Raw genomic sequence first — 13,655 nt, forward strand, 5'->3', positions numbered from 1 at the left:
GTGGCTTGATTCCAATTCTTGACACATAAGTAACCTCAACAAGATTTTAAAAGTCATAACCACAAGACAGACTATGAACCACACAGCTTTATTCTTTTCTCTTGCTAAAGTTAAACGAGTGGACCTTCTGATCCAACGGTGATAGTGGGTCGAACAAATTTAAGGTTTCAATTATCCAAATACATCAAGATGAAAGGGTGTAAACAAGGCACTGGTTCGGCTCTTACTTTATTCTGCTTCTACATAGCATTTAGCCGTGACCTGGATAAAAATTTCATCTCAATGCCGAGCAAGTGAACTTGTCCTTGCAACAAAACAGAACTCAATAATTCACAAACTACAGTCACAAACAAATAACTAAAATTCTACTCTAGTTGTCCTGAGAAAGGGGGAAAAACAAAATGAACGGTAAGTTTTGAGAAAGGCGTCTATGACATAAACGTGGCAAACAATGTGAGGGCATTGTACATTGAATGAATAGCAAGAGAGGAACTTAGATTTCCTGTCCAGCAATAAGAGGATCCAAGAACGAGACCAACAATGAAAAGTTGCAAGAAATTCTCGACGGAGAAGTGAGCTGCACTAAAGATTATGGAGCTGATTATAACTGCTTGCTGCCATTTCATTTTAGAGGAAAGAGATGTTAGCAGAAAACCTCTGTAAACAATTTCTTCGAGAAACGGAGTGACGATGCAATAGATAAGAGTGCAGGCAATTACTGAGCTTGAGCCACTTGAAAGAATTTGCTTGAGAAAGGGATTGTTCACCTCCTGAAATACCAATAAGATTTTCGAATCTGTCAGGATATGATACTAGATTAGTAGAAAGACAATTCTCTAGACAAACATTGAATTAAAGGATAAAAATACAGTAAAACTATACCAGTAAAGAAAAAATAAGCTAGAAGGTTTTAGCCGGTTTTAGATCGATGACATAGGATGTTTCGACTTAGAGTCTTGAGCTTCAAATTTGCAACAAAACTTTCTTTCGTAGTATAACATAAAATAAAAAGCGAACCATAAGAAAACATATTTTACCTTTCAACTAATCCTGCCCTACTTGAGTTGCATACTCTTTTCTTCTTATAAATAGGAAAAGATAAATGACAAGTTACAAAGGATGCTTGTCAAAAATTAGAAAAATCGATCATACAACATGCATATGCACAATAAAACGAATCCTTTTTAATCTATGTCCTTCCCATCAACAAATTGGAACTCTCAGTGGTTAAAAACAAAAGTTGCAATGCTATGTGGATATCTCAATTCAGGCTTCGGCATAATTATAAGTAGAAAAGAGATACTTAAAATCACAAACAAGAACTTTTTGGCCTGCGATCATACAATATAGTGTAGCCGGTATCTTAATTGACTAGTACTTTAAGTTTACACGCAGTCATGTCAGAAAAAGTACTTCAATTTTTGAATCTAGAAACACACGTTCATAAGCTGACCTTGGGCGCCATCAGTTCCTCTGCAATAATTGAGGTAATGAAAACCAGTGAGAAAAGAAATCCAAAACCAAGAACCGATGCCAGCAAACAACTCCTTTGAGGAGAAGTCTTGTTAATGTTAAAAAAATCTAAAAGATCGTACTGAGGCTTCCCAGGACATCTGAGAAGCAGCAGAACAATAGTAAGCTCCAAAATTTGAATTGTAAGGATCAAGAATGCCTGTGCAGAAAAGGAAGAAACAAGGTAGAATATCGAAGTTGTATATGCTGATTACTGATATGCAATAGAAAAAGTCTCTGATGGTGATCAAATCATCAAAATAGATGCTTAATCCAAAGATTGTCTCTTTCTATGTCTCAGGTACTTAATCTAGAAGTCGAGACGCTAAGAACATAAATTTTTAACTCGCAGAACAGATCTTCCGAATTGAAATAAAAGGTGTAGACCAAACATACAATACAACAGAATATTAGTAAACAGCATACTACTGACAGGGATTGAAATAATCTTAATTGAAGAAATTGAAGGGAAAGAAAATTACATAACTAATGTCTTCTAATCGAAATTAACTTCATAGGCAAAATTCGAAAACTAAAATGAATGGGAAACAAGCAACATTATACAACTTTAGTCTTCATATTCAGTTCCAATGCTCAAGCAACCAGATATTGTTGCTCAATTTTGCATCTCAATACCTTAAGCATCCAATAAAAACCGTTAACATATTGCTGAAGGAGAAAGAACAGAAGTTTAAAAAAAGAAAGAAAAGAAACAAAAAATGAATAAAATTGAATTCAAAATAGAATTCCTAATCTTTATGCACTTGAAAGTCAAGCAGCCAAGCCCATTCACAAAAATTAACATCAAACCAGGAGAAATTACATTACCTGAATCTGTGAATCAAGAACTGGTTGATGCAATATCTTGCTAGCAACAGACAAACCACCAAAACTCATAGGAACATGGATGCTGAACACATAAAAGCCTATAGAGCTCCATACACTCCCAACATCACAAGGAATGTCTGTTTTCAGGACCGAGAAAGCCTGTTATAAGATGGATAGAAAAATCATATATGACCGCAAAACAATAGTCTACAAAAATCGAGGAAAACATTTGACCAAAAGGTAAAAACATTTGCTCATGTCTAGTATTGCCCTGTTAGCTTAATGAATCGTAACTCATGCATTTCTCGATCGCATTAAAGCAGCGCTGTATCATAATTTTTTTAATCATATATGATCCCTTTTTCATTCAATCTTAATGAACCAACATAAGCTAGATAACCACGATAAATGTATATGCTTTACGCAATTTATTCATGAATCACACTTTACTAATCAGTTCTGTTCCAGCCTTCGGGGTTTTCATGACTATACAATCAATTTCCATTGACTAGGTTCATTTGATATGGTGAACAAGACAAATAGATAAGTTAAGGGACAACAAATACAAGTGTCGTCGATGCATGGGTGGTCGTCTGGAAAGAACAAATAATCAAGTAAGGTAGCACCACCCCACTGCCATCGTAAGGTGCAGCCTCAAATATAGACGAAGATAACGCAATGAAGCTGCACAACCCCGTACACCATGCCTGGTGCCACAGGTTCCCCAGATGATCGATAGCGGAATACCCTTATCTAAAGTACAGTATTTGCCGTATCTCGCTACTTTAAGGATTTTTTTCCCCTTATTTTGCAGCCATCTTTAGATATGTTAGCACAACAGTAGAGTCAATGTCCATCATTCGATTTCTTTCCTTACTCTACATTTGTTACCAATGTGGCTCGAAGTATAAAAACCATAAATACTTCTCGAAGATGGAACGAATAAACAGAACCCACAAAAAAAATAAATTGCAAGAATTAGATTCAGAGGCGACTAAATTACCTCGTGGGATTCTGAGCTTTCATCATTTTTCATGCAACGGAACTTGGAAGCAGGTTTACCGGTGGGGAAATTGCAGTTGGGCAACACTCCGTCTAAATATTTAGCGCGATAGGCAGGGAAAAGGCAGAGAGAGTAGCTAGGAATCGTTGTAGCCATCTCCCCATACACTCACAACAGGGCGTAAATTTCCTGTTTGGTTTTTTATCGAATGAGTTTTTAACAGTATCTCGCTATTCTCAATCCGAGCAAAACAATATACTTTGAGATTATAGGATATGGTGCACACTTGCCAAGATATATGTGTGTTTACTTGGTCGACCTGATTTACATAAGGTCTTTATATTTACCCAAAATTTATCAAAAATAGCGACAGCGGATTTCATAAGTTTATAAAAAATAAGTACACCCGATCCCATTGTTCTTTTCACACAATTCCCAGCTTCCATTTTCCGACCAACAGATTTTCTCCTCATTTTTTCATCATATGGGCAAGCTTGATATGACATGGAACTAGAGAGAGAGGAGATGAGAGTGTAACTGATCATAGCACAGAGAGTGATGATCTGGTAACGATGGAATCGAAAAGCACAAGCATATTCAAGAATCATCATGATTTGTCCGGTTAATATATACCTAAGTCTCAGGCAGGGACTGAAGAAGATAAAGAGAAGAATAATTTATTGAGGGGAAAGAATGAAAGAGGAAACACAGCCCTCCATGAAGAGTTTATCAATGGTCGAGAATCGATTGTTCAATATTTGATCAAAGAAGATCCCGAGCTATTATATTACCGCAACAAACAAGGAATATATGGGTTGTACTTGGCGGCTGAAGCTGCTTTTGCCAACTGTGTTTCTTCGATTCTTGAATATTCAACACACCATGAACGAGCAAAATGATCGGTTCCGGGAAAAGTCTCCCATTGAGGCAGCTACAATAAACGAGGTATTTCAAATTTTGCATCTTGTTTGCGTTCTGAGTTAACATGTGACTTCTAAGATATAAAATAAAAATGTTGATTATATCAACTTCGATAAACCCTAATTCTTTTGGCTAGAAATGTTTTCTAACATGCTGTCGGGGAGCACATTATAAATAGTTATGAGTAGAAGCAAAAACATAAAGCTAGCCTATATGTTTTTTATTGTTTAATGCTTAATTTATAGTTGCCTGAAACACAGATCCGTTAAAAGCTATATTAGATTCGAATCCACGATTCATCAGATTACACGATGGTCAAGGGAGGACAGTGGACACCACTTCGCTACGCTGCTTCATTAGGTTATGTCGAGGTGGTTCTTTACTTGCTGAAAAGGCATGCTTCCGGTGCCACTCAAAGAGATAAAAGTGGCTCATTCCCCATTCATCTTGCTGCTTCCGAAGGTCATGTTGATATCATAAGCCTTTTGCTTAACTACTGTCCTGCTGATCCAGGGAGCTACTCGACAAAAATGGTCGAAATGTTTTACACCTTGCCGCTAAGAATGGAAAACGTAATGTAGTTACCTACATTCTCCACAATCCTGAACTCAAAGAACTTACAAATATGAGTGATAAATCGGGAAATAAACCCCTTCATTCGGCCACCATGAACTGGCATCCAGAAATTGTGAGTGCCTTAACATAGGACAAGAGAGTGGACATTAAGTTGAGCAATGATAAGGGGATGACAGCTCTTGATGCTGCTGACTATTTTATGTGGTATAATCCCCCATTTCGCCAAGTAAGCACATAATTTCTTTCTTAAGCAAGTATAAAGCTTCTCTCTCTCCTGATATATAAAAAATTAGAGCTATTAGGTACATTGTAAATTAAGCCACCAATAATCTTACACATGATATATGTATATGATCATCTTCAGTGACTGACAAGGGCTGCCCTGAAAGCAGTAGGAACACCTCGAAGGCATGGCATATTGGCAGAATCAGAAAAGGTTTGAGCTCTTAAGCTGAAAAATACAGAAGGACAGAGTAAACACACTCTTGCTTGTATCAACTCTTGTTGCCACAATAACTTTTGCTTCCGGTTTCACTTTGCCAGGCGGGTATACTATCTCTGATACAAACATAGGCATGGCAGCGAAGTTAAGGAAAAAAGCATATTTTCTGTGACACTATAGCCATTTATATTGCTTGTTTTTGTTCGGGTATAAACCAATTTTTGCCTAGATCAACTTCTTTGGAGACATTAAATCATCCAACCATCAAGTCCAGTGAATTTTACTGTTGTATAGCTATAATGTATTGTATGTTTTTATATTACATGATTTTTGATCAAAATAATTATCTTCCTTGAATCTCTGTCACAACTTATGGCAATCCAAATTTTAATGTATTCTAATAAATAGTGTAACAAGCACAAGAATATATACATATAAAGTAAATACTAATATTAGCTTTATCTTTTCTGGAAAAATTTTCAGTTTTGGGAAAAATATTAACAAATATTTTAATCAACTTTCTCATTTTTCTATCTGGTCAATAATTTAAAGAGTATGTCTCTTGTGAGACAGTCTCACAAATCTTTATCTGTGAGATGGGTCAATCCTACCGATATTCACAATAAAAAGTAATACTCTTTGCATAAAAAGTAATACTTTTTCATGGATGACCCAAATAAGAGTCATGTTTCACAAAATACGACCCGTGAGACCGTCTCACACAAATTTTTGTCTAATTTAAATTAACTTTTTACTACTCCCAAAACATTTTAATATCAATTCATTTCTTTCTGACTAAAAAGACTATATTTTTAAATTTTAAAATATCAACTTTTAATTAAAAGCAAATTTTAGTATGTCGTAGCACGTGTGGTATAAATATAATCATCTTATTCTTAAAAATGTACAGTTTAATCAATATTTTTGGAAATATCGAAAATATAGATATAAATTTTGGTAAATGTTAGGGATAATTTTAAAAAGAAAACAAGTGCATTAGAAAAATGTTGCTGCCCAGGATCGAACTGGGGACCTTTAGTGTGTAAGACTAACGTGATAACCACTACACCACAGCAACTCTTGTACATCGTGTTGCAATACTATATATTAAACTAAATACAATATATATCGGACAAAGATTTGGGTAGATATTTCGGAACAAGTATTGACTTTTGTTTCTTCCAGCCATCAAATCCCGCTATCGTCAATCGATCATCTTCAAAAAATTCGAAGGGAAAAAAAATGGGTCGTATGGCACGCAGTTGCACTCAGTCGCTGCTGAAAGCGGTAAATTACGCCTTGGGAATGTTTGGTGTTGCCATGATTTTGTACGCTTTATGGATGTTCAGAGTTTGGCTGCGCGACCGCGAATCCGATCATGCGGAAACACCTTGGTGAGTTAGAACATAAAAATCTTTTCCATTTGTATTGTATTTGTTGCTTGAGCTGGATTTGGAATGCAGGTTCACGTACACTGTACTTGGCTTTGGAGTTCTCATGTGCCTGATTACGTTCTCGGGCCATGTTGCTGCGGAGACTGCTAGTGGATGTTGCCTTTACTTTGTATCCTCCTCCATTAATGTTATTTTAATGCCTTTTTTCTTACATGGACAGCGAGCTGTCATATATGAGATTTTTTTATTGCAATTTGTCTGCTGACTTGTCTTCACAAAATGCTATTGTATCTGAGATTTTTTTCATAAAGTGAACCTCTGATTGTCTTACGCTACAGTCACAAACTGATGCCTTGTGGGTTTTTTTCATACTGTAATTCCGCGCATGAAATTTAACTCACTGTGCGTAAATTGACTTGGGAATGCAGCACTCTTTTCTTTTTTTACCTCAACTGGAGTAGTACATGGTTTTGGTGTTTCTGGTTTGTGTTTTTGAAGGCGCAGTTACTGCGGACGTATTTTTAAACAGCAACTGGGAGGAGGTATGCATGCCTGGTGTACTGGTCGAATCAAAACAATTGTGAGTTTTGCATGACTAAGTATTAGTTTTAACTGATTCTCAGGATTTTCCTGAGGACCCAACTGAGAACTTGGATAAGTTAAAGGACTTTATCAAGGATAACTTTGACATATGCAAATGGATTGGCTTTACAGTTGTGGCCTTACAGGTCTTCCACATCTCGTTTTCCCCTGCTCTCTCTCTCTCTCTCTCTCTCTTTTCTCCACACTCCTACATGCACACACTTAATTAAATTCTTGAATGCATAAAACGAAATTGGACAAACGAATACTAACTCTAAGAGATAAGCATGGTGTTCACTCTATATGTTTAGGTTTGTGTTGAATGCAAAACTTGAGATGGTCTGGTTTAGACATTTTTCGGAAACTTGGGCTTGTATTGAGATCTTCTCTTATAGTGTTTGCCTTGTTCCACCTGCTCAGAATCTGTTTGAGTAATTTTATTTGACTTCATTTGTAAGACAACGGGTGCGTGAGAATATGATCAGCTTAGTCACTGATGAATGGACACTGATCTTATAATTATTCCATTGTAAAACAGACATCATAAGTCATACCATTGGTAAAGTTTGGAAGACTCTGAATGATCCTGAATGGGAATGAATGGAAAAAAAAGCTGGAGCATGTTTTGGATAATTAATGCACTTGTGTTGTTATTGTTTTGACTTGCCATTACTAATTCTGATTTATTTTCAGAATAACATAAAATGTGTAATGCACTCCCAGAATATTGAAAGGATATCTATGAACGATGAAGGCATGAATTTCTGGTGTTTTACTTTGGTCATGTCAATATTAATGCCTCATCGTATTTTCTACAAGTTACATTCATTTTGTTTTATATTATTTTCTTTACGTTTTGTTACACTGGTAATGGTATTGAATGCAGGGCATGAGTATATTATTGGCTATTATTCTAAAAGCTTTAGGACCACATCATGTGAAGTACTATGAAAGTGATGATGATTATCTACCAGATAGAGTACCTCTGCTCAAGAATTATGTTCCATACCAATCTTATGTCGTTAGTGACCAGTTTGGGCCAAAAACAAGATTCTCAGAATTTGAGAATCAACCGTAAGGTCAGTGTCATCCCTTTTTTTTTTTTTTAATTACAAGTTGGGGGAGAGGGTTTTGCTCTTACCAAGATTTGAACCCTGGCCTCTCCGACAATGGGGAGAGGGCTGTGTTACTTCTCTCTATGGATGGTGGCACATGTAACATATCATATTAAAGCGTGCTTGCTAATCCTGGCAAATCGGAATATTAGTATTGTCTGTCTGCACGGATAAGTTCGAAAATTTTCCTTTATAAGTGATTATGTTGCTAGAATTTCCTGGATGCACCCCTGCTATTTTTACATGGTGTGAAGTCCTCTCTGCATTTATTGGCAAGGCATTTTGTTGAAAATGGTCCAGCTTTAGACTTACAAGATTCGCTGTATCCACAAAATTAACAAAACCTTCCACAAAGCACAATGCCCATAAACTATTTATTCCAGACTGAAATACGTCCATAAATCAACTTACAGAACTCCTAGATCAAAATTGAATAAATTTTTTCTGGTCTTAGATGTGATTCACATTTCGTTTTATTTTGTACTCGGGACATCATACGCTTAAAATGTCTAGTTACGGGTTTTTCCATGTCAGGCAAGCAGATCATAAACATCACGACACTGCAGATGAACGAAGGTAATGGAGCTTATCATGTCCCAGTTATCCAAACCTGCTGCTCCGAGTTTTCGGTTGTCAGTGAAATATTGTGAGCTTCAATTTCTCATCAGACCTTGCATGTATTATATGGTAATGTTATTGTTTATAAATGTTTGAGCTTATTGTTGATGAATCATGAATTATTTGGTGTGATGGACTAGAGAAAATGTTAATGTGAAGCAGATTAAACATCGCAGGAGATGATGAATTGTAGGTATTGTTTCTTCAACAAGTTAAATGCTTTACTATATGTATACATGCGGTGCATGTGCAATTAATTGATGATGCCCCCGAATTGTTATATGAGCCAAAAATTCGTTCATTTGAATGGTAAAATGATATTAAAAAAAAAAAGAAAAAGAAAAGAAAAGATGATCTTTAATTGATTAATATAGAAATGCAGGTTTATGAGTCATTTATAATTTTTTTTATAAAAGTGTTTTTAACTTTTTCTATAAAATGTTTTGAAAGTTGTTTTAAAAGTAAATATGTGTTTGAACAATTATTTTATAAAACGTTTTTATAGTAAAAACTAATATATTTTGATTTTTATAATGCTTTCATTTTTTAAAAGATAAAAAATACCTAACAATTGTTTTTCCAAACTATATTTGAAGAATTTTTATAATAAAATATTTTTAAATAATATTTTACAAAAATATTATCCAAATATATGGATTAATTTTTTCACTTATAAGACACTGAAAACATTCTTAAATTATTTGTCCAAACGAAGCTATTATTTAGATTTATTGATTTGAAGATAAGAATCTCATATTCGTAATAACAAATTTATTAGTTTGTTTAAGAAAATCAACTTGAATAGGTCTCTTCTGAGACGGTATCACGAATCATTATCTGTGAGACGGGTCAACCTTACAGATATTCACAATAAAAAGTAATACTCTTAGCATAAAAAGTAATACTTTTAATGGATGACTCAAATAAGATATATGTCTCACAAAATACGACCAGTGAGACTGTCTCACACAAGTTTTTGCTATCAACTTGACATTGATTTTAAATATCAAATAGTTGTGTTTTTTTAGTTGTGGTGGATTTTAAAATATATCTCACCAAGGATTTCAACTCACAAATTGTTGTTTAATAATTGTGGTGGATTTTAACAAAGTCATTTCATATCCATTTCTCAAATATTATCTTGTCTAAATCTTTCTATCCAAACAGTCTTAAATAATTTCAAATATTAGCCTATAATACAATTTTAGGGACATAAAAGGCATTATTATTCCATACCAAAATTACGTTTTGGGAGGATTGGCACGAGGTTCTTGGACAATAGGTTTTGAAGTCATATTTCATTAAAATTGGGATTTAGCAATATTAAATATCAAAATTATAGATATAAAAAATGAAGGAACTGAAATTAAAATTTTTTAAAAAATGTAACAATTGTTTATGGAAGAGGCGAGGCATCCGCAGATTGGTTCCCCCCGTTACCCCGCTTCCCATGTCAATACGTATTGTTTTATATATATATATATATTTATTATTATATATTATAATGATAACACAATATTTTGGTTATTTTAATAGAGGAATAAAAATACATGCTTTAATCCAATAAAATTTATCATAACAACATATTTTAATAAATTTTAAAAATAATTAAATAATTTTTAATCTTAAAATTTTATTAAAAGTATATGTAAATCATCATATTTATTTTTTATTATGTGATAAAGAATAGGTATTGACACCTATGAACAGACATGCGGATTTAACGCCTTAACTGTCGTCCGGTCCCATTTTGTGACATCCATAAAATATAATAATTAATTTAAAAAACCGATGGACCACTTAAAGTATAAACAAGTTTTAAATAGATTCGATATAGATATTACAACGATTTCAAATCTTCTGTTATCTCTATTGACCATTATAATTATATTCAATGGAAAGTTATGTGCCCTAATTTTACAAACTCATTATATATTTTATTTATTTTAAGAAAGTATTATTTGTATTCTGCTTTTATTTGAAACAACCATGTGTAAATAACAGTTTTTTTTATTTAAAATTCAACAATTATGTTGCATGAAGAGTATATTTCAAGAATTGAGATCAGGATCACTTTATTTTTAGAGTAGGTCTCTTGTGAGACGATCTCACGAATCTTTATATGTGAGACGAGTCAACCCTACCGATATTTACAATAAAAAGTAATACTCTTAGCATAAAAAGTAATACTTTTTTCATGAATGACCTAAATAAGATATTCGACCCACGAAATTGATCACAGTCTCACAAGAGTTTTTGTGTTATTTTTATTTTAAAATATAGAATCTTAAGGAGTTTCTTTTTTAAAAAATAAAATGTAGCCAAAATAGTATATATGAAAAAGCAAACAAAAACAGTAAACAGCAGAGTTTGTTTAGTACATAAACATACAGTGCTCAGTTCTAAGTGTTCTAACTGACCAACTTCACCAAAACACTGTCGGCGAACCATTCTCCTCGATTCCCACAGTGGTTTGACGATTCACATCCCACATTATGAAGGGTCTACTCTACTTACTTCTTGTCTGCATTCTGGAGGTCTCTGCTGCAGCGGTGGCAGACCTGCATTGGCATCCCGCTACTGCCACTTGGTATGGTAGCCCTGAAGGGGACGGTAGCGACGGTGGTGCGTGTGGTTACGGCTCTCTGGTGGACGTGAAGCCGTTCAGGGCGAGGGTTGGAGCGGTGAGCCCGGTGCTTTTCAAGGGTGGCGAGGGCTGCGGTGCGTGCTATAAAGTGAAGTGCTTGGACGATTCGATATGCACGAGGAGGGCGGTGACAGTCATCATAACCGACGAGTGCCCCGGCGGTTATTGTTCAAATGGTCGCACGCATTTCGATCTCAGCGGCGCCGCCTTCGGCCGCATGGCCGTCGCCGGTGGCCATGGCCTGCTCCGCAACCGCGGCGAAATCTCTGTCATCTACCGCAGGTAAACTAAAAAATAGTATGGAATCATGTGATTCTACGAATCACGTTTCTTGATTCAGTGTTTTTTAACGGTCTTCTTGCTTAGTTTTGTCATCTAGTGACGTGATAATTAATTGATTAGTTAATTATAATGGTGGCCATTTATATAATCGACTCTTTTATCGACCAACCAAAATCAAATCCCTCAAGAACAAAACATTCAATTCTCAGTACGATTTCATTACATCATGTGACCCTACACGCATCTATCTAATCTAAATAAACCGGTAAATAATTAAGATAATCTCATTGTTCAAGTTCTGTTTGCATTACAGAATATTGAACTCTATTTTTGGTGAAAATATTATGCAGGACTCCGTGCAAGTATCCCGGAAAGAACATTGCATTTCGGGTGAATGAAGGATCAACAAATTTTTGGCTCTCGCTTTTGGTTGAATTCGAGGATGGAGACGGTGATGTTGGGTCCATGCATATAAGACAGGTAAACTTATAATTCAGTAGTAATACGAAAATCCCTTTTCAAGTGAGAAAGAATTGTAAGGGTCACCTCTATGTATCGAATTTTCTCAAGGTTTCAAAGACTTTTTTCGTTGCTTTTAATGAAAGTGCTATATTGGGACAATAAAAGTGTTTTTTTTTTTGTTTCAAAGTCAAAAGGGGAGGGAGGGGCTTCCAGGTCTCTTGCAAAAAGTCTCCACTCGCACGACTATTTATCTAAAAGAAGCCTCTTAAATGCTTTGCGACTAGTCAGTATTAAATCAAGAAACTAAAAGTAGCCCTTATGTGGCCCCTTAATCCAACCGCTTGCCTAACTTTGTTTGCAACAGAATTAAGCAATTAAGAACCTTTTCTGCTCTTTACAAATGCATAGATGATGATGAACTTAGCATAGTTATTTTTCTATACAATGCATATATTTCATAATTTGAACAATTGATTGACGAGATTATGTTTGTTTGCTACAGGCAAATTCAAACCAATGGTTAGAGATGACACATATATGGGGTGCAAATTGGTGCATTATTGCTGGACCTCTTCAAGGACCATTCTCTGTGAAGTTAACAACGCTGTCGACGGCGAAAACGCTCTCGACCAGGGATGTGATTCCTAGAAATTGGACCCCTAAAGCCACTTACACGTCTCGCCTCAACTTCTTATCCTGAAATCCCTCATCTTTTCCGATCCGAAGGTTATAGGATCGATTCTGGTTCTTTAGTGTTTTAAAAAATATATATAATGGAGTATATTTTCATTAAAATTTGGGCTACTTTGTATAATATATCTCATGTCTCTAGGACACTAATTCAGCGATACTCGTATAGATGCTCATGACGAATGTCCAAAAAGTCAAACCTTGTGTGTTGGTGTCATTCTTCTTAAAGAAATAAAAATAATAATGGGATGCATGTGGGTCAAGGTAGAGCATGTGCTGGGAACATGCATGTTTAAAAGGGCACCTTTCACATTCACAAGTTCCGACCATTTTCGGCCGACACTAATGGAATCAATAAACGTGGGTTCACATTCTATCCCTACTGCTCTTGAGGTTGGACACATGTATTTGTGTGCATTTTATGTGTTTTTCAACCTTAAACGACTTTATTTTCTTTTTTGTCAAGTTCTTGATTGATGTACTACGTATATGCACGCGTCGTGAAATACAAAATACAACTGATATTCTTACTCGGGTATCTATAGTATATTACAGTATTAAGAGACATATAGTATAACTAAGA

The 13,655-nt window shown here is 35.2% G+C and overlaps 3 protein-coding genes, 1 non-coding gene and 1 pseudogene across 7 annotated transcripts; 3 read left to right on the forward strand and 2 right to left on the reverse strand.

The window, feature by feature from the left end:
- Positions 1-262: 262 nt before the first annotated feature.
- Positions 263-3,612, reverse strand: LOC140963882 (uncharacterized). 3 transcript variants are annotated; one of them, XM_073423360.1, is made up of 5 exons: positions 3,344-3,612; positions 2,341-2,499; positions 1,596-1,672; positions 1,454-1,473; positions 263-770 (listed from the first exon to the last, which is right to left on the reverse strand). In XM_073423360.1, exons 1-5 carry the CDS (start codon positions 3,497-3,499, stop codon positions 628-630), a joined length of 555 nt encoding a protein of 184 aa, XP_073279461.1. In that variant the 5' UTR covers positions 3,500-3,612; the 3' UTR covers positions 263-627. The 3 variants fall into 3 exon arrangements, with proteins under 3 accessions (XP_073279461.1, XP_073279459.1, XP_073279460.1); XM_073423358.1 differs by having other exon boundaries at positions 1,454-1,672; positions 3,344-3,608; XM_073423359.1 differs by lacking the exons at positions 1,454-1,473; positions 1,596-1,672 and having other exon boundaries at positions 3,344-3,611.
- A 109-nt stretch (positions 3,613-3,721) lies between these two features.
- Positions 3,722-5,540, forward strand: LOC140964607 (uncharacterized; annotated as a pseudogene).
- A 747-nt stretch (positions 5,541-6,287) lies between these two features.
- On the reverse strand, positions 6,288-6,360 carry TRNAV-UAC (transfer RNA valine (anticodon UAC)). The gene has a single exon. It is a non-coding gene; the product is annotated as a tRNA-Val (tRNA).
- Positions 6,361-6,428: 68 nt separating this feature from the next.
- LOC140964917 (tetraspanin-19-like) lies at positions 6,429-9,226 on the forward strand. 2 transcript variants are annotated; one of them, XM_073424905.1, is made up of 6 exons: positions 6,429-6,676; positions 6,746-6,845; positions 7,138-7,218; positions 7,300-7,404; positions 8,145-8,337; positions 8,908-9,226. In XM_073424905.1, exons 1-5 carry the CDS (start codon positions 6,525-6,527, stop codon positions 8,334-8,336), a joined length of 630 nt encoding a protein of 209 aa, XP_073281006.1. In that variant the 5' UTR covers positions 6,429-6,524; the 3' UTR covers position 8,337; positions 8,908-9,226. The 2 variants fall into 2 exon arrangements, with proteins under 2 accessions (XP_073281006.1, XP_073281007.1); XM_073424906.1 differs by having other exon boundaries at positions 8,916-9,226.
- Positions 9,227-11,350: 2,124 nt separating this feature from the next.
- Positions 11,351-13,170, forward strand: LOC140964904 (expansin-B16-like). Its single transcript, XM_073424889.1, has 3 exons — positions 11,351-11,920; positions 12,271-12,400; positions 12,885-13,170. The coding sequence occupies exons 1-3, from the start codon at positions 11,487-11,489 to the stop codon at positions 13,080-13,082; spliced, it is 762 nt and encodes a 253-aa protein (XP_073280990.1). The 5' UTR covers positions 11,351-11,486; the 3' UTR covers positions 13,083-13,170.
- Positions 13,171-13,655: the final 485 nt, after the last annotated feature.

Source organism: Primulina huaijiensis, chromosome 18 (genome assembly GCF_012295235.1).
Source record: "Primulina huaijiensis isolate GDHJ02 chromosome 18, ASM1229523v2, whole genome shotgun sequence".
NCBI lineage: Eukaryota > Viridiplantae > Streptophyta > Magnoliopsida > Lamiales > Gesneriaceae > Primulina > Primulina huaijiensis.